The sequence below is a fragment of the Anopheles maculipalpis genome, chromosome 3RL, assembly GCF_943734695.1.
Source record: "Anopheles maculipalpis chromosome 3RL, idAnoMacuDA_375_x, whole genome shotgun sequence".
Taxonomy (NCBI): domain Eukaryota; kingdom Metazoa; phylum Arthropoda; class Insecta; order Diptera; family Culicidae; genus Anopheles; species Anopheles maculipalpis.
The window spans coordinates 77,643,918-77,666,251 of NC_064872.1; the positions used below are offsets into that span (position 1 = coordinate 77,643,918).

The 22,334-nt window shown below is 41.8% G+C and overlaps 1 protein-coding gene across 4 annotated transcripts in view; it reads right to left on the reverse strand.

Moving 5' to 3' along the window:
• The window catches only part of LOC126561501 (kazrin), a 49,211-nt gene that overhangs the window by 15,709 nt on the left and 11,168 nt on the right, over positions 1 to 22,334 (reverse strand). For 2 of the 4 annotated variants that reach the window (XM_050217682.1, XM_050217683.1), the window contains exons 3-11: positions 21,401 to 21,899; positions 21,080 to 21,298; positions 20,514 to 21,002; positions 20,279 to 20,419; positions 20,112 to 20,199; positions 19,489 to 20,046; positions 19,234 to 19,397; positions 18,997 to 19,158; positions 18,667 to 18,811 (exon numbers count right to left, since the gene is read on the reverse strand). In XM_050217682.1, the coding sequence (XP_050073639.1) occupies positions 18,667 to 18,811; positions 18,997 to 19,158; positions 19,234 to 19,397; positions 19,489 to 20,046; positions 20,112 to 20,199; positions 20,279 to 20,419; positions 20,514 to 21,002; positions 21,080 to 21,298; positions 21,401 to 21,899 (2,465 nt within the window). Of the gene's footprint in view, positions 1 to 17,890; positions 17,984 to 18,666; positions 18,812 to 18,996; positions 19,159 to 19,233; positions 19,398 to 19,488; positions 20,047 to 20,111; positions 20,200 to 20,278; positions 20,420 to 20,513; positions 21,003 to 21,079; positions 21,299 to 21,400; positions 21,900 to 22,334 lie in introns of those variants that run through there. The other 2 variants (XM_050217685.1, XM_050217684.1) reach the window with 2 other exon arrangements.

The following is a 22,334-nucleotide window of genomic DNA, read 5'->3' on the forward strand; positions in this document are numbered from 1 at the left end:
AGAGCATGGGAAACAGAGAGAAAAGAGAGAGAGAGAAAGAGAAAAAGAGAGAAAGAAGAAAAAAGAGAAAGTGAACAAAGAAAAGAAAAAAGCAGATATATGGAAGAAACCATTACACATCGATCGACAAAAACATATTCTATTTGCAAAACTGGTTCGAAAAAGAGGAGGGTTCAAAAATGATTGAGCAGAGCAACAGTTAAAGGTGGAACAAAGGTGAGAAACTTATGTGATTTCATCTACCTTGGGGTATGTACAGCAGGAGAAGCAAATAAAAAAAAATAGGAAAAAAGGAAATTTTGAACGCTTAGAAAAATGGGTAAACATTCCGAACATATTACACAACCTTTGCGAGATAGGAAAGCGATAAGATGTGCTAGAAATTTGAGTCTTAAACGGACTTGAACGGCAAAGGACAATAATTAGAGGGTGAAGTTAGAGGGACGTCAATAGATCAGTTAAATAACGTTAGTAATAAGAATATTAATTCATCATATTCTGCCTGCATGAGTTTTTGCTTAATAATGCCTGAAAGTATGCAAAGAATATTTACCTGGTGAATAATTCATTTTATAAAGGTTTCTATACTTTACACGAATTAATATTATTAATTCTATTTCAACTCCTTTTGCCCGTTCTTGCTAAATGAAAAAAATTAGTTTCATTTATAAATTCTTTGTAGAAGACAACGATCCACTGAGTATATTGAGCAGTATTTAGTTTCGAGCAGTTTAGTATTTAGTTGAGGCGTTTTTCAAAATTGTTCTGATATTCAAACAGTAATTCAAATATAGTAAGTCATCTTGTGTTGACGTCATGTCGATAGCCATCATATATTTACATCCTATTACTGCATTTGAACGCAACACCAAGAAGTATTATGCATAGTAAACAAGTAAACAGCCTCATCCAGCAGCAAACCTTTGGAGCATGAATAAACCAAATTAAAAACCTAATACTGTGATATAATGTAAAGATATACAAACAAAGCACGCAAGAACCGGCAGAAAAAAGGAATGCACTTATTTACATTCCTTGTTAGCAAATTGGAAAAAGGACAAGTTTGCAATACGAAGACTAAACTTGAAACGAAAGGCAGCTATGCATATGGTAAAAGAATGCAATGGAGCGGGTAACATGGTAGTATGGAAAGAAGCGCATACATTCGACAAAATGGATGTAAAAGAATGTGAAGAAAGTAATGTATCCTAGGGCACTACAAGCACTGAGCTGCAGTTACTGGTGGCATTTAATCTCCCGGGTGGATAATGGCGCATAAGAGGCACGGACTGCAAGGTTTCTTGCAGGGTGAAAGCACTGCATTTGCTGAATGATATTCGATAGAGATCTGGCATGTTGTGACTGCACGTTTATAATCCTTTTCCAGCTTTAGAGAAGATGATTATGTTAACGTAGATGAAATACGTTTTGAAAACGCAATGGTTCTCCGAGTTGATGTTTTTCAATTGATACTTAATGCGATTTATTTCATTCTTTGCAGAAAAAGGTTTGATAAGGAGTAAAAGGATTTCTTTCGCTTAACAGCTTATTTGTTGTGGACAGCAACGCTCTATTTACCAGAAAGAATTATTTACTGTTCATTTATTTATATTATTCGACATCAAACATGATTCATGAATGTCTAGTTATTAACCAATAAATAACTTTCACATTTCAAACGAATCGCAAAACGTTCCAGCACATTATGCTCGATAAACGGGTACACTTTGGTAGAATTCATATTTCCCGCTTCCGGCTAAATCGGGCGACTCAGGATGCAAAATGATCCATTTGGACGTTTTCGTATTTGTACTGTTCCGTGTAAGCCCCACTAGTGCCATTGGGATCATTTGGACCATGGATGATTTTTCCTTTGATCCGCTTCAAATGGGGCTACCGTATACGCCCGTACCGTATGAAACGTTCGCACTGTAAACAAGCATCGAAAGCATATTGCAGTGCAGCTGATCCAGATCATGTCCGGTCACGTACTGTGCCTATATTGGTGAAATGGAAAAGGTGCTCAAAGGTTTCCGTCCAAGGTACACTGCCAATAAACTGCATCCAACCCATTCATACTGTGCACATTGGGCTCTTGGAGGGATGGAACCAAAAACAAATTTATGTTTTTAAATTATTATAAGTGTTTCGGTTAAAAATATTTGTTATAAAAGTTATAACTATGAAACATCGAGTGAATTTTTCTATTTATTTAAAATCTCTTCTAAACAACTTTAAATCTCTGTATCATTTGCAACGAAAGTAGCATAAGATTTTCACTTTAGAATTCATGAGATTCTACTCCTTCAACAGGTTCCAAAGACCGTTCTCAAAATTCACTTAAGTGTAATGGTTTTACTTCTTTCAGATGAAGCAATTAACTGTTCCAAAGGGGAATTTATTCACTGAAAAACGGCCAAAGCGTAATACTCATCCAATGAATATTAAAAGACCACACATTTATGCTCAAATGGGGCCAAAAAAGTGAGTTTGAATATATGACAACATAATAAAAGAATCTGTTTTTACTTGTGTTTTTACTTGTGACTAGACTCTTACAGCCATTGAAATTGTTATTTTGTTTTCCAAAAAACTGATTTTCTTTAAATGTTTTTGCTCATTTAACTGTCCACTAAATTTATTAAACAATGGTAAATACGGTTAAAATTAATTTACTTTTCGGTTTTTATTAAAATACTGACAGAACTTCCTGGCTATATTGCTCTTTAATTTTTGTATAACTGGTAAAAATACATAACTTCATGACCAACAAAACGGAATTTTATTCCGACATTAGTTTGAAAATGTCCACTGTGCTGTGGTTTGCAGTCTCGGGCACGAACGGTGCACCTTAATATGTTAGGTGCACAAAAACAAAACAAAGTGATTTGTTGAGTAAACACATGTATTCAAAACACTCAGAGTATGAGCGATGTATTTCGGTGTCCATTATTAGAATAAACAGACATGGGTCACTGAAAGTATTTGCGCTCTTTCCACTTCGATAGTGTTTTATGCACGTCAGTGCACAATATTACAGAAAATAAAAACCCGAAATTTTGAAAAATGAACCAAGAGAATAATTTCTTAGATTATTCTCAATGGTTATTCTACTGGTTATTCTCAATCATTAATCTTCCTGTCACATGTCGAATAAAGCTATTCAACATAACATGTTTGAACATTATGCCTTCATCGCTCGCACACGCCAACCGATGCTTTCCTTCAGTAATAATTTATTTCCTTATAACTTTTATTATCAAATTGCATTTCCGTTTTTGACACTTTCAACACGCATCGTGCACGAGAACACGAACACGTTTCGGTTGTAGCTCTCCAGCCGCATAGTCTACGACTTTAAACGATAACGCACAACGTGCTCGTTTATTATCTGCCACTATAAATTATGCACGAAGGAATAGTCATGCCAGACGGCATGTACCGCCAAACCGCCCAGAGAACCAGCCAAAGGTCAGACCAGTATTTCGGCTTCTCACGAAACAGGTGACATAACGGTCTTGCTGTCTGCACACGATTATGTCCCGTGAGGTTCGATCGAGAGCTGCCAGCAGCAGTAGTAGGTAGGTAAGAAAAAATAAAATTTCTCACTTTTATTGCTTTCAAGACATGAACCAGCCTGAGAAATTGAACACATGAGGGAAAGGTTTTATATTTTCCTGCGCACTGCAAGCAAAACTTTTTGTAGCAGCTTTTCTTTGTGCTTCCAAAAAGAGGCGGGTTTTTTTATGGTCTATCAATGAGAAAGTAAAAACTTTCCAGCGAAGGATGTTGGCGTAGGTTAGCGTGGATTATGATTTACTGGTGAAGGCAAGCTACGGGGATAGCCTGTGCATGACCCTCACAAACCAGTCAGCTTCGATTAATGCTAGGTCACAAGGACGTCCTTAAAAGAAGGGTGAATGTCTCGGGGCGTCTGAAGAACCCAAAAAAAAAAAAAACGAAATCCCCCACATAATTTCTCTTCTTGGGAGTAGCGTACGAAATAAGATGGTAACTTATGCAACCGAAAGAGCGTGGACGAGTTTTGGTTCGCCTTTCCACACCAGTGAAAAGTTTCGCCGAAAGGATGCGAACCAAAAGCTATGGCTTGCGCGATTTATGACCTTATACGACCCGTGGGTGCTTCTCACTCGCTGTCTTAGGGCTGGCGTTTTTTTTTTTTTTTTTGTTGCTTTAAGATGGAAAAGACAGTCCATTTGGTTTTGCTGAAACGACGCTGCTCTAGCGAAGCATTTGGACCCGATTTATGGAAAGCTTCTCGGTACTTGTGCGGCAGGTTTGGAGCACATAACTCAAGCAGCCCTCATTCGTCACTCGGGCCCGAGCGTCTACAAAATGTCTACAAAAAAAGGGAAAACATTACGTATTTGCAGCACAGAAAGCGTCTAAAATTCCATTACAGATCGCTATCGTTCTCGGGGGAACCATTTAAGGGTAAGGCTTAACCCTCAAAACTGTTAACGCCAAAGACTCGACCCGTCTGTGCCAGTTCATTTCGAGCAGTAGTGGACAATTTTCGCGCGAGAAACATTTAAATTCCAACACGCCATCCGCCGTTGGATGGAGCAAAAAGCGGGCCACATTTGGTGCAAGTTTTCTGCGACCAAACTGCAAACGCTAGGGTTAACTGAACGAGATGTCTTAAGGAAGAAAGCGGTACACAGTCCACCGAATCCGCCGGTAATTTGTTGACGAGAGCGTAAAAGCGCAAGCGAATGATAATAAAACTTCATCCATCCAATTTGCCTGAGCGCCAGTTTGCAGTGACAGACCCCATAAACTCTAAAACACTGTATGTGCATTTATTCTCCGTGGTTTGTTTTTCTTCCAAGAGTGAAAAGATGATTTTAAAAGCGCTTCCTTTTTTTGTTCACTTTCGCTTAAGATGTTGCAAAAGTTCGTTTCATTGCCTTAGGAAAGCCTTCTGTTTGATGTACAAACCCAAGAAGAAAGATCCTTTCCACTTTATAGTAAAAACCATTAAACAAAACGCCTGGTCGGTGGGTGTCTTCAGTCGCGGGTGTGACATGCGATAAATTTAAACGACTTCCCGGACTCCCCAGTACGATAATAAATCGTTACACCGGATTATCACTCGGTTGTAATCTAACTTTAACTCGATTCTGTGTGTGTGTGTGTGTGTACCAGGGATTCTTCTGACATATTCCGTCAAGAAACATGACGCCTATAGCCATAGTTAGCATTAAACATTAAAGAACCGCTTGCTTGACCTACGAAAACCTGTTGTGGCCCGGACTCGTGTGGGTGGTGATGGTGATTGTTGATCGTTGAACTTTGTCCCGCGTTCAAGAAGGTGGATGACAAGAATCAACAAGACCTTTCCAGCTCGTTCCGACCTTTTGACGTTTTCGAAGGGCATCGGCCTCGGTCCCCGATGACACTCGTGCGGGCAATGCAATTAATTTATTCAATCAAAAGTTTGTGAATGCTGAAACGCTCGGGAACATATGTTTGAGAGAGTGGTCGCTTCAAAGAAAGTTTGTGGCAAAGTGTAATTTTCGTCTCTTATTAGTTGATCGAATTCTGGTTATGATACTCGAGATGAGATAAGCTTTGCCACCCGTCCACTCATGCTTATCCTCTGAATTGAGATTTTAAAATTGGATCTTTAATCTCTTTTCACGCGGGTATCCGCAGAATTCATAAAGCACTCATTGCGTTGTTATTAATAACATAATTTAAATTATACAAAACGAGGCATCCATTACATGTAATTGTGCCAGGTTGTATCGTATAAATTCCATTCAGAAAATGTAATTATCTCCTTTGTTTGCCATTCTTAACCAACGTTAGCTCATGCCCGCTCTCATTACACCGTTGCACTATGGTCGTTTTTAGAAAGTAATGGTTAGGAAATTAACGTTAGTATATTCCACTAAAATCACGAGAATCATTTTAGGAAACAAAAACAAAAGGGTAAAACTCTTTGTTAATTATGATTTTAGGTAAAAATCATCATCGTTATCATTAGAAAATATCAATTTTTTTAAATCGATCGTAAAAGCCCAAAATATTTTTTGATTAAAAGGCTTTGATTTTGAATTCATGTGAAAGTGTTTCGGGATATATTTCAAAATTTGATTGCAATGTTTTTCACTGAAAATAGTGTCTCAAATTCTTCGAAACATGTGTCAGATCATGAAGCGCTGGGCGTCTCCATTGTGAGCCTCGAACATTTTAATTTTTGGTTCGAAGAACAAATAGTGCCTTTTTTAAGTATCAATTTTTAATTCATTTATATTCATTTGTTAACCGAGTATGCCAAGGATAAGGCAAAGAATAAGGAGGAAATGCTTTATCAATATGATTATAAAATCTATTCAACACAAGCGGTGTTGACAATACGGCACTGGACCGTCATAAATAATTAAAAATAAATAAATAAATATATTCATTTGTATTAAGCGAAAAAAGGTAAATATATTACAGTTTTCAGTAAGCTTTTATAAAGCGTTCTTCCATCATTCCTTCCTTTCGTGTTATTTATTAAAAAAATATTTCTTGTATGTTGAAAAAAAAAACAGGAAAAAAATGTATCCTGCTTTTTCTTTCACGTTGCCCACCGTGCGTTGGCGAGATAAAAACATTAAGCTTCTCGGTTATATCGGAGATTACGAAACCTTGTCTCGTAAAAGCGTTAAAGAAAAATGAGCCTAAAATCACGGTTTGAGTCGCACGGAGTGGCTCTTCTACACCATCAACAATGTTCCCGGCAGAGATAAAGCAGCTTTACGCAACGTACCACAACGGTGGAAACCACACCACAGGAAAAGAAAAGCACAAAATGGATTCTGTTACTCATTGTTGGTGGTGTTGTGGTGCTGTTGTGACTATCTTCCTGCTATTTTTGGCACGCTCCAGCCACCATAGCTTTTGATTGCCCCGGCGTACGTCATTAGCACGCTTTGGGAGCGAGAGCAGTTGAGTGCTTTTTCGCATGAAGATCAAAATTTCTTCCAGCACTGGTGGGAAATCGTGAAAAGCTTTTTTTGGGGATTGTTTTATTTGTTTTTTTGTGGGAACGTTTTGCGTTTCCCACCACGGTGTGCGACCATTGATCTTGGACGGCGGATACCGAAGCATCCGGTTATGGCATGCAACGTGTGGTTATTATTAAATTTGTTAGCGGAAAGTGTTGTGCTTTTCGGAGTGATATTGAAGTTCCGGTGAGTGAGTAAAAGATGAGCGATACATGAAACAGCCAGAGCTCGACAGAACCGACTGGCCGATTGATCGGTTGATTTGTGTAAGTTTAATTTAGCAAAGAGAGAGAGCTGGACATGGTTTAGTTTATGTTAAACAACTTGAAGCATTTTCCATACCATGTTGTTCTTCATACCATCAACAAATATTTACTTCTATAGCGTGATGCGAACAAACCTAATTCAATTGATATCAACGGCCAACTTTAAATGATTATTTAAGTTAATTTCAGAACAGTCTCGGCGCACCCGCAGAAGCCTCTTTACATGTGTAACAACACCCGGGGAGGAAAATTAATGTAATTCGTGTCCATTCACCTGTGGTCGTGAAGCAAACGGAGGACGACCATCATATCGGCCGGAGCATCGACGTCGGTGTGCAAATTTCATTAGCTACTCACTCGAGCAGATTTCAACTAGCCCACGAACGATCGATCACGAATGGATAACCCTCTAACCTGCCCATTGTTGGGTACAAGATGGCAGCATCCGGATGCTGGACCCAGGGGATGCTGGACCCAGCCGAGTCAGGGAAAAAGCAATCGAAAATGGCAATTTTCATGTGCAGTGAACGAATTTAATGAGCTAATAATAAACGAACTAATCAACCTCGACGGACCATATCCGGTTTGATGGAAGTTTGCTTCGGCGAGAGGTGTAAGGCAGGCGTTGGAACTCGAGCCCCAGTCAATAACTACGATATGAAAAATATGCACATCAACAAAAGGTGAACCGTAGGACCGTACTGGGCGAAAAGAATTCTAAAACCGGTTGAAGGTCCTTGGGATGGACGTGGTGGCGCAATTATCGTACGTTTGTCCGTTCGGTGGAAATGAAAAATACCAAACCGTTTGCTTGACCCGCCTCCCGGTTACTCTAGGGACGGATCGAAAAGTGACCGCTTACATAAAGGATGAGTTTGGCGTGTGTAATTTTATGAATGGGACATGAATTAATTTTCCGTAAGCTGTAGTGCCGAACGTGCCGTAGTTTGGAATATAATCACAGTGCAATTTAGTGTGCACAAAGGTTGATATTATGTTGTATGCACTTTACAATCCAACCTTCAGACATGTGCAATATGCCTCCCGTTGATTTTATTATGAATGTTAGAAGCAAATGAAGGGCTGTTGAACAGGTGTGTTTTCGTCGATGGAGAATGGAGGTTTTTCCATCCTATCACACCACGTCACATGCAGAAATACCAGTCTGTCGGCCCGCCCGTGTAGCAACGACCGGTTGAATAATGCAATAGAGATGGTGATTTTCATCAAACTCGTAGACAGGCTCGCCATTGACAGTCGTAGCCTCCGTACGATTTGACTGTCGGTTTTATTACATGATTCGAATCAGGAAACCGTTTCGGTTGGAAAGATTGCATTTTTGAGTTTGTGGAATTTTTGCAGCTGACAGAACTGGCACCGTTAAACGGGTTTTAAGTAAGATGGACTTTGGAAATGGTTATGGTAATGTTATGTTGAAAATTATGTACAATGAAACGTATCCTTTTTTTGCACTCTATAATGCAGTTTGTGTGCCAATAGGTGCACATTAACCAGCATTCGTTGAATACTTTGATGAAGTACTGGGCGTCTCCATTAATAATTATGGGGTCTATAATGATTTGATAATGTAAATTTTAGCCACTTTTTGACAAACATTTCGGTCAACGTAAAAAAGCTCAACCGAAACAGGGTAAATTCATACCAAAAAGTTTGAAATTTGATGAAATTTTAAGAATCAACATTTGTCTTTTATTCAATATTTCTTTGAATGTTGGCACTTAAACGTTTAATAAAGATAACGATTAAAAAAAAATAACTAGCTGAAGAAGTATATCGTTCCTGAGGAAAAGATTTTTATAGTTTTTTTTTATCCATGATTTTGTCATCTCTTATATGATATAGTATAAATCGCACTATTCATTAACCAAAATCCTTCGATCCTTCGAAACACAAAGAAATGATCCCAAATAATAAATTGTTTATGACAAACATCTCGTACAAACCCGACGCACAACAGCTTGAACTGCCCGGGTTTGAAAAAATGAACGACCACAAACCGATAACCGTTCAATTACGTTAAACTCGGAGATTAATGAAAAATGCACCACAGCCACACAGTGGCGCTTGGTAGAAAAAATTAATTTTCCCTCCGACACCGTTCGATAGCAATCGCTAGCGTGTCAATCATGCATCAAATATGCAACGTGCCTCCGGGAACACACGTGAGAATGTGCCGCAAAACATTATTGAATGGTTCCATAAACCCACCCTGATTAATTATCATCGGCCATCAGTGAAACGACACGGGCATAATTTTTCCGAAGGGTTGTTTGCTGCTTTTTTGTTGGGCTTCGTTTTTTTTTTAATCGGTACAACCAGTTAACTGCTGGCAAGCCAAATGTTGCACAATGTTACGTTGCTTCCTGTGATGAAGGCACGTGTACAAAGTAGCATGTTTACGTCCAAAACGGACGTCTGTTGTATTTTTAATGCTCAGCAACAGCTCTTCAGAGACGCGCGAGTTACAGAGTGGGACGAAAAGCATAAGCAGCAGATATCGTTATCGGTCTTAAAAGGGGTTAAGGGTTGTTTCTCGTTATTTCTCATCATCATGGCTGTGATGCTTCTGTGTAGTTTGAAACTATGTTTGCGTTCCACTACCAGGTACCATTTCACTAGTAATAGCAACTGTTAGTTGCTTTCGTTGATTTCATTCCAAAAGTGTGATGTCAGCATGAGGGATAAGAGTCAGAAAAAAGATCCTAGAATCTGGTGCCATTCACCGGGCACGCTCATTAATTACTGAAGCAAAAACGGGTCTGCTGGTGCGTTGGTATTAAATTTATAACAACCGTCCATTACACCATTCAAATGGCATTACTAGAGGGAAAGAAAAAACGGGTTTTCCCACTATCTGTCACATTGCGGCACTAAGCGCTGCTTACACGGGTGCCACACTGTACGTCCAACCTGCTAAGGCGCTGTATATCAGTCCTAAAGGGAGAAAATGCTTCATATTATCTCTTTATTCCTCACATACACCTTGGCAGGTTCCATACTGCAAAGCCCACCGCTGCCAGGTAAATGGACAAACCGTCCCATCAACACCTGCGCAGCAAGCACACAAACACATTGGTTGGGACCGTGGGACACCCGTGCCCATCAAAATGAAGAGCTGACGGGCGGGTAAAGCAATTACCAGCTGACAGACGACGATGCTGGTTAGCTGTGACAGTGCCATCGTCGTCATTCATTGCCACACCTTGACGAAAATGTTCATCCCGGTCTGGTTCAACAGCATCCGTGGGGCCCTTTTTGGGGGGAGACATTTTAGCCGGAAGCAGGAAAACTAAAAGCCTCCCGGCTTAGGCGAGCCGTGTGCCTGGGCAGGTGTTTCGATTCACAACCGTTTGCCATTGCTTCCAAGTGACCCGTAATGCCTTTAGTGGGTTTTACAGTTCGTTGCTCGCTTAATATCAGAAGTGGCATCCAACTTCACCGAGTGCCCATGATTCGTTGGGGTAGGAAAGGAAAGCAAACAAGATTCAGCAAACTTTCTTGAACCGCGCTTCAAAACTGTACTACAATGTGTATAAGTTTGGAAGTTGTGTTTCGCAATTTTACGAAATATTTTTGTAAATTGTAACATTTAATTTCTAAAAGATTAATGAAAGAACAGAGACTAAAAATATATTGCCAATGAGAAGTGAATCGGACAAAAATAAGAGCTCTTGTAAAACACAGTGAAAAAAGCACCATAAAAAGCACACATACACAAAAAGATACAAGCACAGGACATAAATCATATCAGTGCAGCTAAACAGTTAAAACGAACGACATCGAAACACCAATGGAATTGGAACACCAATCGAACGAACCTGTCGCACCTAGTTGGTTTAGTTTATGTTAAACAACTTGAAGCATTTTCCATACCATGTTGTTCTTCATACCATCAACAAATATTTACTTCTATAGCGTGATGCGAACAAACCTAATTCAATTGATATCAACGGCCAACTTTAAATGATTATTTAAGTTAATTTCAGAACAGTCTCGGCGCACCCGCAGAAGCCTCTTTACATGTGTAACAACACCCGGGGAGGAAAATTAATGTAATTCGTGTCCATTCACCTGTGGTCGTGAAGCAAACGGAGGACGACCATCATATCGGCCGGAGCATCGACGTCGGTGTGCAAATTTCATTAGCTACTCACTCGAGCAGATTTCAACTAGCCCACGAACGATCGATCACGAATGGATAACCCTCTAACCTGCCCATTGTTGGGCACAAGATGGCAGCATCCGGATGCTGGACCCAGGGGATGCTGGACCCAGCCGAGTCAGGGAAAAAGCAATCGAAAATGGCAATTTTCATGTGCAGTGAACGAATTTAATGAGCTAATAATAAACGAACTAATCAACCTCGACGGACCATATCCGGTTTGATGGAAGTTTGCTTCGGCGAGAGGTGTAAGGCAGGCGTTGGAACTCGAGCCCCAGTCAATAACTACGATATGAAAAATATGCACATCAACAAAAGGTGAACCGTAGGACCGTACTGGGCGAAAAGAATTCTAAAACCGGTTGAAGGTCCTTGGGATGGACGTGGTGGCGCAATTATCGTACGTTTGTCCGTTCGGTGGAAATGAAAAATACCAAACCGTTTGCTTGACCCGCCTCCCGGTTACTCTAGGGACGGATCGAAAAGTGACCGCTTACATAAAGGATGAGTTTGGCGTGTGTAATTTTATGAATGGGACATGAATTAATTTTCCGTAAGCTGTAGTGCCGAACGTGCCGTAGTTTGGAATATAATCACAGTGCAATTTAGTGTGCACAAAGGTTGATATTATGTTGTATGCACTTTACAATCCAACCTTCAGACATGTGCAATATGCCTCCCGTTGATTTTATTATGAATGTTAGAAGCAAATGAAGGGCTGTTGAACAGGTGTGTTTTCGTCGATGGAGAATGGAGGTTTTTCCATCCTATCACACCACGTCACATGCAGAAATACCAGTCTGTCGGCCCGCCCGTGTAGCAACGACCGGTTGAATAATGCAATAGAGATGGTGATTTTCATCAAACTCGTAGACAGGCTCGCCATTGACAGTCGTAGCCTCCGTACGATTTGACTGTCGGTTTTATTACATGATTCGAATCAGGAAACCGTTTCGGTTGGAAAGATTGCATTTTTGAGTTTGTGGAATTTTTGCAGCTGACAGAACTGGCACCGTTAAACGGGTTTTAAGTAAGATGGACTTTGGAAATGGTTATGGTAATGTTATGTTGAAAATTATGTACAATGAAACGTATCCTTTTTTTGCACTCTATAATGCAGTTTGTGTGCCAATAGGTGCACATTAACCAGCATTCGTTGAATACTTTGATGAAGTACTGGGCGTCTCCATTAATAATTATGGGGTCTATAATGATTTGATAATGTAAATTTTAGCCACTTTTTGACAAACATTTCGGTCAACGTAAAAAAGCTCAACCGAAACAGGGTAAATTCATACCAAAAAGTTTGAAATTTGATGAAATTTTAAGAATCAACATTTGTCTTTTATTCAATATTTCTTTGAATGTTGGCACTTAAACGTTTAATAAAGATAACGATTAAAAAAAAATAACTAGCTGAAGAAGTATATCGTTCCTGAGGAAAAGATTTTTATAGTTTTTTTTTATCCATGATTTTGTCATCTCTTATATGATATAGTATAAATCGCACTATTCATTAACCAAAATCCTTCGATCCTTCGAAACACAAAGAAATGATCCCAAATAATAAATTGTTTATGACAAACATCTCGTACAAACCCGACGCACAACAGCTTGAACTGCCCGGGTTTGAAAAAATGAACGACCACAAACCGATAACCGTTCAATTACGTTAAACTCGGAGATTAATGAAAAATGCACCACAGCCACACAGTGGCGCTTGGTAGAAAAAATTAATTTTCCCTCCGACACCGTTCGATAGCAATCGCTAGCGTGTCAATCATGCATCAAATATGCAACGTGCCTCCGGGAACACACGTGAGAATGTGCCGCAAAACATTATTGAATGGTTCCATAAACCCACCCTGATTAATTATCATCGGCCATCAGTGAAACGACACGGGCATAATTTTTCCGAAGGGTTGTTTGCTGCTTTTTTGTTGGGCTTCGTTTTTTTTTTAATCGGTACAACCAGTTAACTGCTGGCAAGCCAAATGTTGCACAATGTTACGTTGCTTCCTGTGATGAAGGCACGTGTACAAAGTAGCATGTTTACGTCCAAAACGGACGTCTGTTGTATTTTTAATGCTCAGCAACAGCTCTTCAGAGACGCGCGAGTTACAGAGTGGGACGAAAAGCATAAGCAGCAGATATCGTTATCGGTCTTAAAAGGGGTTAAGGGTTGTTTCTCGTTATTTCTCATCATCATGGCTGTGATGCTTCTGTGTAGTTTGAAACTATGTTTGCGTTCCACTACCAGGTACCATTTCACTAGTAATAGCAACTGTTAGTTGCTTTCGTTGATTTCATTCCAAAAGTGTGATGTCAGCATGAGGGATAAGAGTCAGAAAAAAGATCCTAGAATCTGGTGCCATTCACCGGGCACGCTCATTAATTACTGAAGCAAAAACGGGTCTGCTGGTGCGTTGGTATTAAATTTATAACAACCGTCCATTACACCATTCAAATGGCATTACTAGAGGGAAAGAAAAAACGGGTTTTCCCACTATCTGTCACATTGCGGCACTAAGCGCTGCTTACACGGGTGCCACACTGTACGTCCAACCTGCTAAGGCGCTGTATATCAGTCCTAAAGGGAGAAAATGCTTCATATTATCTCTTTATTCCTCACATACACCTTGGCAGGTTCCATACTGCAAAGCCCACCGCTGCCAGGTAAATGGACAAACCGTCCCATCAACACCTGCGCAGCAAGCACACAAACACATTGGTTGGGACCGTGGGACACCCGTGCCCATCAAAATGAAGAGCTGACGGGCGGGTAAAGCAATTACCAGCTGACAGACGACGATGCTGGTTAGCTGTGACAGTGCCATCGTCGTCATTCATTGCCACACCTTGACGAAAATGTTCATCCCGGTCTGGTTCAACAGCATCCGTGGGGCCCTTTTTGGGGGGAGACATTTTAGCCGGAAGCAGGAAAACTAAAAGCCTCCCGGCTTAGGCGAGCCGTGTGCCTGGGCAGGTGTTTCGATTCACAACCGTTTGCCATTGCTTCCAAGTGACCCGTAATGCCTTTAGTGGGTTTTACAGTTCGTTGCTCGCTTAATATCAGAAGTGGCATCCAACTTCACCGAGTGCCCATGATTCGTTGGGGTAGGAAAGGAAAGCAAACAAGATTCAGCAAACTTTCTTGAACCGCGCTTCAAAACTGTACTACAATGTGTATAAGTTTGGAAGTTGTGTTTCGCAATTTTACGAAATATTTTTGTAAATTGTAACATTTAATTTCTAAAAGATTAATGAAAGAACAGAGACTAAAAATATATTGCCAATGAGAAGTGAATCGGACAAAAATAAGAGCTCTTGTAAAACACAGTGAAAAAAGCACCATAAAAAGCACACATACACAAAAAGATACAAGCACAGGACATAAATCATATCAGTGCAGCTAAACAGTTAAAACGAACGACATCGAAACACCAATGGAATTGGAACACCAATCGAACGAACCTGTCGCACCTGGACGGGATGGAAACATTTCTTCGGGGAGGAAAACTCATCCCCTCACACAGGTTGAGGGTGGAAAGAATAAAAAAAGATAAGAAACACCAACTCGCTGTCCAAAAATAACTTTGAAACGAGCGTATCGCACCGTACAGAAAAGAAACTAATACTTTATTATCTCAATCTCATCTTGTTTGTATGTTTTACTTCTTCGTTTTTGTCTTTTAGCTGGCCAGCGCTGACTGCTGAAAGGGTTTTTTTCTCCAAGGTTTTCTTTTTCCTGCCGTCCCTTCCCGTTCGCATAAATAATTCCGTTCTTCGTTAACAGCCTTTAGCCTTTTGTTGGGTTTTGATTTCGGCGCTTCTGTAACTATTTCGACTAAGTTTAAAAAGAATCTGGGGTGCACAGTGGTAGAGTGGTTGTTTTGAGTTTGGATGGTTGCAAAATCCTATTTTGCGAACGGTTTTGATTTAGAGTTTTTGATTTTCTCGTTTTTTTGTGTCTGTTTGATGCCTTTAATTGGTTCCAGTTGAAGGTGTCTAGTGTGAGTTATGATTAGAGTGGGATTATTAACACTTTTGCAAGTGCAAGATTCATTTTTATTCCTGAAATCTTGCTTTTTTCTCTACAAGGTCCCAAAAAGAGTTGTCCAATTTTCCAAAATAGATTTTCCTATATTGTGCTTGACTTGTTCGTAAAAACTGCTTTATTAAATGACAATTTTTTAATACTAAAAATGACAAAGATTGTAACGGATTTGTACATATTTATTAGAAGTTAGAACTGGTAAGACTTGGCATATACAAAAGTCCAAGGAAATGCTTTTGGGGCAACATTTTTTGTGCTTAGAGCTGCTGCTTAGAGCTCCTTTTCTTGCTCAAGTAAAGGCAGCAGTGAGGTGCAATTACTAAAATCATAGTCAAGGTCTTTGGTACAGCTGTACTTTGTTGCGATTACTATTTTGTCCTTCAAGACATACGATGAAAACAACAGCTAGATTTGTCCCTACGATTTTCTTTAAATTAAAAATTAATAACAAAGAGAAACTGATGAGACTGAGCTGTCTCTTATTATGGAACCATAGCAGTAGGTTTACAGAGTAACTACTAGAGCTTCAAGAAGTAGAAGTTGAAGAAGATTTGAGTTTGAAGAAATTTTTTATTTAGTCGGGTTGTCATATAGTGGAGTACTGTCGTGTGAAGATCGGTGCTGCTGTCGCAAGCACCACTGGGATGCCCTATCAATGGAGCTATAACTTAAAAATCTTTAGATCGATTCCAATGCTGTATTCGTAAAAATTGTTCTTAAACTGTGTTAGCTGCAGCCGTAGAAATAATTATCCATCGTATCGGTTGCTTAGAAAATGCACAAGGATTATTTTGGGCTAAACATCTCTTCTTGGCTCTACGAACTACTAGGTCACGCTGGCAGCCATCGAAGGGGTTACTAGACTTATTCATATTACGTAGTTGGAAAGTCAGACCTTAAATCGCGAAAACGGTCCAGTTGGTGTTTGAACCATGATCCGGTCGTGTGAAGACCGGCACCTGTACATTCTAAATGAACTTAACAGAACATCCTGTACCTTCATTTTCATATCTTAATACAACCTTTTTAAAATCTACTCCAAAACGTCTGGCAAAGGGGTCTGCAGACATTAAAAAATGTTGGAACCACCAAAGAAAAATTCTTCAGAAATAAAAATGAATCTATACACGACACGAAGTGTTATGCAGCCATGTAATTTAAACCCACAAATCCCGTTGTGTGTTGGTGTGGTCGTTACTGTGGTCTTTAACTGGTTCAGTTCCATCTGCTTCCGGTACTTGAAAACTTACAGATTTGTTTTACTTTAAAAATAAAACGATAGGCTTATTTAATGGTGCTGGTATCATTTTGATTTTTTTTTGAATCGGCAACATTGACATCCGTTGGATTATTGTTGTTTCTTACTCGACGTAGCAAGCTTTATGAGCTTTACGGTTGGTATGGGATATAGTTTGGTTTTGTTTGTTTAAATTTTATTACATAGAAAACGTTCGTACTTACACAACATAGGTGTGCGTTTTGTATGTTTGCTGCATCTGTATGTGCTCGTTCGTTCGTGTGAATAATTTCTTTATTTGGCGTTTGTTTGGTTTCCTTTTTTAATTAAATACTTCTTTGTTTTGTATAACCGCGTATCGCGTTTTGACTATTATTCGATTCTCGCCTTCGCATATTCACTAGCCTAATTTTGGGTCAAAAGCTTGTCGGGTTTATAAAATAATCCGCCCTTATTTCCCTTAGCTAGAACCAAACAAAACAACAAGAAAACATGCCACTGACAGTGGCTTTAAAACACATCGCTTCTATCCGAGAACGAGAGTGCCCGAGAAGCACGATGAGTTGGGTGAAAAAAATTAACAAACAAACGAAGGAACGCTTACAGTAGATATTTTAAAGCCTTTCACTGCAATGCCAGGCGGACACGCATACACATCTTACAAATATAGCCTTTTGTTTTACTTTGTGAGTGTGTGTGTATTTGCCCAACTAACGCACATAAAGACAGCTATAGACACAGTTTTTCTTTCTCTGCGTGTGATCGCAAAGTTTTCCCAAGCTCCGATCTCACACGCCACGCTCCCATGGCGGTAGCAAGTGGAGCAGGGCCTTGGAGATGGAAGCGAACGGCGACACTAATGATTATTATTGTTCTAGCAGGGGTCCTTCTAAGTTAGCTCTCGCGTTACTCTGATGCAAGCTGACTAAGGGGCTTGTTCTCTCACTCACAATGAGTGTGACAAGGGGGCGGTAGGAAGATGAAAACTGGTCGCGTGTCGGTCGCGATACTTTCACTAATAACGTTGTGCGTCGTTTTTACTCGTCGCAACAACCTATCCCGAGGCCGGGGCCAAGTCATTTCGCTAACATTCCCGGCGTGTGGCCGGCCTGTTTTGTACGATACGTAGTAATTTATCTAATCGAGCCTTTGTGCAGTGTGGAAGATGCTCGCGAATTGTCCATGGGATATTCTTCCATTTGGCAGAAGATCACGTACCTATAGATGCACGTTGGCACGGTGATATGAGAGCAGCCGGGATTAGGTTGGAATGTATCATCCCAATCCCGACACCATAAGGCCCGAAAAATGTCCAGACAAAGTGTGAATCGGGTTTTATAAAATTTTAACAGACCGGACCGATGTATTGGGTTCGATGGGATGCGGTTTACGTCCAGTTTTTGCCCCCAAAGTAGTACCACAAGCACCCGGAAAAAAACATTGTTTTTAAAGCAGGGAACGAAAAGTTGTGAGTGAGTGAGTAGTATGTGTTAGAATGTGTACGTGTTTGGGTATTTTTTTTTAAATTTAATGTTATTACGATACACGAGTGGGAAGAAAATGGGAAAGAGAAGAAGAGAGAAACATTTGAGATAAGACGAAAATGTTGGGGTTTTCCGAGAAAAACAAAAAAAAAAACTGGCACAACGACATCAAAGATGGAAACGGTCTCAGTATGAGAGGACAGAATGGAAGCGAGAATTTTGTGAGTAATGGTTTCTTTTTTCTAGTTTTGGGTGGTGAGCGATGAAAAACGGGATGAACGAAAATGAACATGAACAGGAAACGTGACTATGAACAGGGTTTCGAAGTCTTCAATCTTCAATGCGCGATTGAGGAGCAACAAGAGGCTAGGAAACGTGTGTGCCCGGAAATGTCCGGCAGGGTTGGTGAGCGCTTACCTTGCCGGCAGAATGAGAGCCTCAAATTCAGTCGCTAGATGGCGGCGGATGATATTTTTCGACGGCGGTATACCAAGAGCTGTTGCCATCGTGTCACCGGAGAAGGAAGGCTCCAGCACAACCAGTCCCCCATGAACGCCACTGTCTGTTGGAGATGGAGAAGATGATTTGATAGCAAACAATAATTGAAAAGAATTCTGGTCGCTTTAAACGGAAATTGAGTTTTTACATCACGTGGGATGCATGTGTAGAGTTCGTACACCTTTGCTTAAAGGAAATAGATCATTTGAAACCTACAATCATCGCACCCGTACTGTGTTGGATACATACCTTTCAAATTATCCGCATACTCGCCCAAATCAATCGAGCGTGCCCAGCGGATGAAGCGTTGATTGGTCCACACGATCGGATCGGTGTCTACGTTTTCCGACTGTAGGCGCCGCATTGCAATCGCTTGCCGGTCGTACTTCATGATGCGCAGTACATGAATGCCTGGAGAGTTTGGAGGGGAGAAAAAAACACATCATCTCACCTTGTGACCGTGGTCGTGCGGGATTCCCTACTCACCGTGCACTATGCTCGCCTGATGGAACTTCCTCGTAACGCCCAGATATTTCTCCAGCTCCTTCTTTGACAGCGTGTCCAGCATGCGGGCATCCACGAGCGAGTGCATGAACGATTCCGCATACTGTGGCAATCCAATGTCTGGCAACCATTCCGACGCTACCCAGCTGCAGATGCCCCGCCAGTGGAAAGAAAGATGGCGTCAAATAGTTTCCGTCCGGTATGCCACATCGCCGCGAACGACGGATGTCTACTTACGTGTGGCCCAACTGTCCGATAGTGGGGTAGCGCACTAGCTCCGGCCGGCGCTGTTCCTCGATGGCAAGCCGAAGCTTTTTCCTGTGCATTGGGTGTGACGTTCCGAGGCCGGTTTCCAGCTCCGCATCGCTCAGTTCAAGCAGTACCTTACCGCTCTTTACGTTCTCCGCACAGCGGCCACTGTACTGTGGCATGCCGAGCGCTACCTCCAGCCAGGCGAGCACTTGCGAAGCTCTCCAGCGTTCCATTGGCATGGAGGAAGCTTCCCGCAGTAGTCGTAACTTTTCCGCATAACCTTCCTCGGTCAGCGGACTCCACTGGAAGTCTGTCGCTTCGGTGTCGATCGGGGCATTCTTGTTGCGGTTACGGCTGCGGGCAAACACGCGCGATATACTGCCCCACGTTCCACCCCGACCGGTACGGCCCGTTAGGCCCGTGTTTTGCGCTTTCCCGGTAGCAGACACGGCTCCCGCTGATTGTTGCTGCTGCAGTCTTCGGGCGAACGTTTGGTTTTCATTGTCCACGGGCGAGCCTAACTGTTCCACGGATCTGTAAGAGCTAACGGGTAGAGTATTAGTGTTGCTGGGATAGGAAATTAGACATCTTGCTTTGTCTTAAGCTACCTAGACAGGGCTGCACTATCTACAGACCTCGAGTAGGCTCCCGCGTTCAGTGGCGATAGGGTAGGACTTCGCTCTTTGGGCGTTCCATCTGGAAAAAAGTTTCATGAGAAAAAGTTTTTTTTTATAAAATAGTATTCAAACGTAGTTGTGGGCCTTTGTTAGCTTACATTGGTACACATTATGATGACTGGAGACTAGTGACACACTATCAGAATCCACCTGTATACAAGGTCCATTCTCGCATGGACCATCGCTTAGATTCAGATCACCGGCTGCACTCTCCCGATCGCTACTCCCTGTAACAAAGTCTAGTTTTGGTAAGGCAACAATCGTCTACGACCCATCCTACCCCCCCCCCCCTCCTCCCCTCCATCCTAAGTCCACAAACGGTAAGAAACCTACCTCTCACACCCGAATCGGCACTGCAAGAACCACGGTCGCCGGGTGTCCCACTGATGTTGCTATACCCAACACCAGGTGTAGTAGCCGGTGCTGCCGCATTATGCGCCATCAGTCCCGAGGGTGGTGTTAGCGGGGCCGCCGAAACCAGACTCTCCTGGTCCGACATACAGCCCGACAGTTGACGGCGGGCTTCCTGTAGCTGTTCCTGCGTCCGCTGCAGCTGCATGTCCCGTGCATTAAGCTGTGCGGCCAGCGCAATTGATCGTTCGGCTTCGTCCCGGGCGTGCTTTAACAGGGACCATCTTTCTCGCTCTCGTTCCGTGTTTTGTTTGGCAGAGTTGGATTCGGACTCACGTATTCGCTGCTCGTAGTTGCGGATAAAGTTGCGCAGCTCCTGTTCCTTCTCCTGCAGCGAGGAGCAGAGCTGTTTCACTTGGGAAAGCAGATCGTTTTTATCGGCGCGAAGTTTCTTCCGTTCGAGCTTTAAACCTGATGAGATGAAAGGAACGACATATTTCTCAACTCAAGAGTCATATTTGCAAGAGCAATCAAATTAAAGGTCTTACTCTGAATCAGCTCCTTCGATATTCGTAGCTCATTCTCGAGCTTCTCCATCCGGTTGCTGCTATCCTCGGCCGAGTGCACGTCGAAACTGTTGCTTTGCGAAAGCAGATCAATTCCACCGACCGCACCATCGGGTGAGTTTTCTAGCAGTTTTTTCAACCGCGTAATCTCCGCCGACAATCGCTCGTTTTCCAGTCGTATTTTGGTCGTTTGTGGTGATTCTGATCGATTCGAGAGAACGAAACAAAAAGCAAACCGAACAGGGAAGAAACGATTATTGGCAAAGATAGTTTGGCTGGAAACATAATTTACCATCAACGTACCTAGATCGCTAACACCGTTCTTGAAGAGATTATCGCCATCGCCGGTGAGTATTGGACTGCTTTGCTTTTGCTGCTGGCCGAGGTTGGCCTTGTCCTGTGTGCTACCACTACTACCGGAGGACGAAGGATTTGGGCCACCCGGTTCGCCAGCAGTTCCGTTTGCTGTCGCTGCCATCGCTTCGCCGGAGGAAGACGATGAGCTGGACAGTGGCTGTGGGTTCGATTGTCGTTGTCCGCTGGGCGTGATGTTGGAATTGTTGCCGCTAGCGCTGGTACCGGGCTCGGGAGCCGCCGCTGAGGACTGGTGGTCCGTACCGATTCCGGGCGTACTTCCGAAAGAAGTGGCCGGTGCGGATGTGGGCGTACCACGTTCGGGTATTTCGAATGGTTTGGTCGGTTTGGCATTGTCCAGTGATAGGATCGGTCGGAATGGACGGCCACCATTGCTGGTCGTGCTCGGTGCTCCGGTTTTATCGGCTGTATCCAGTGAACGTGTTTTCTGTGAAGCGGTAGAAGCATAGAAATGGGGCGAATTTATGTAACGGAACATTTTTCTTAATTTTATGCTATGGTCAGTTCTATTCATAGTTAGATGGTTGGCCTTTTCCCGTTTATTTATAGAGGGTTTGAGTTTTTAAAACTACATTCGCCTCTCTAGATGGTTGGCCGATATGTCGCATTCATTTTAGAATTTTTTGGTGTTCTGTTATGCAGACTTTTACTTAATTTGATGATAAATTAATTTACAAAATCTTTTTTAAATTATCCTCCACACTTCAGATGCAATTTTGTTGTATTTGCGTTACGAATAGAGAACAAGCACTAACAATCCCCAATATAAACGAGCTGCCAGTACATACAAAGCTAGGTGCAAATGAGTAAATACGCAACTAGACGAACAAATTAAAGGATGCTTTTGCTGCAAAAGTGTTCG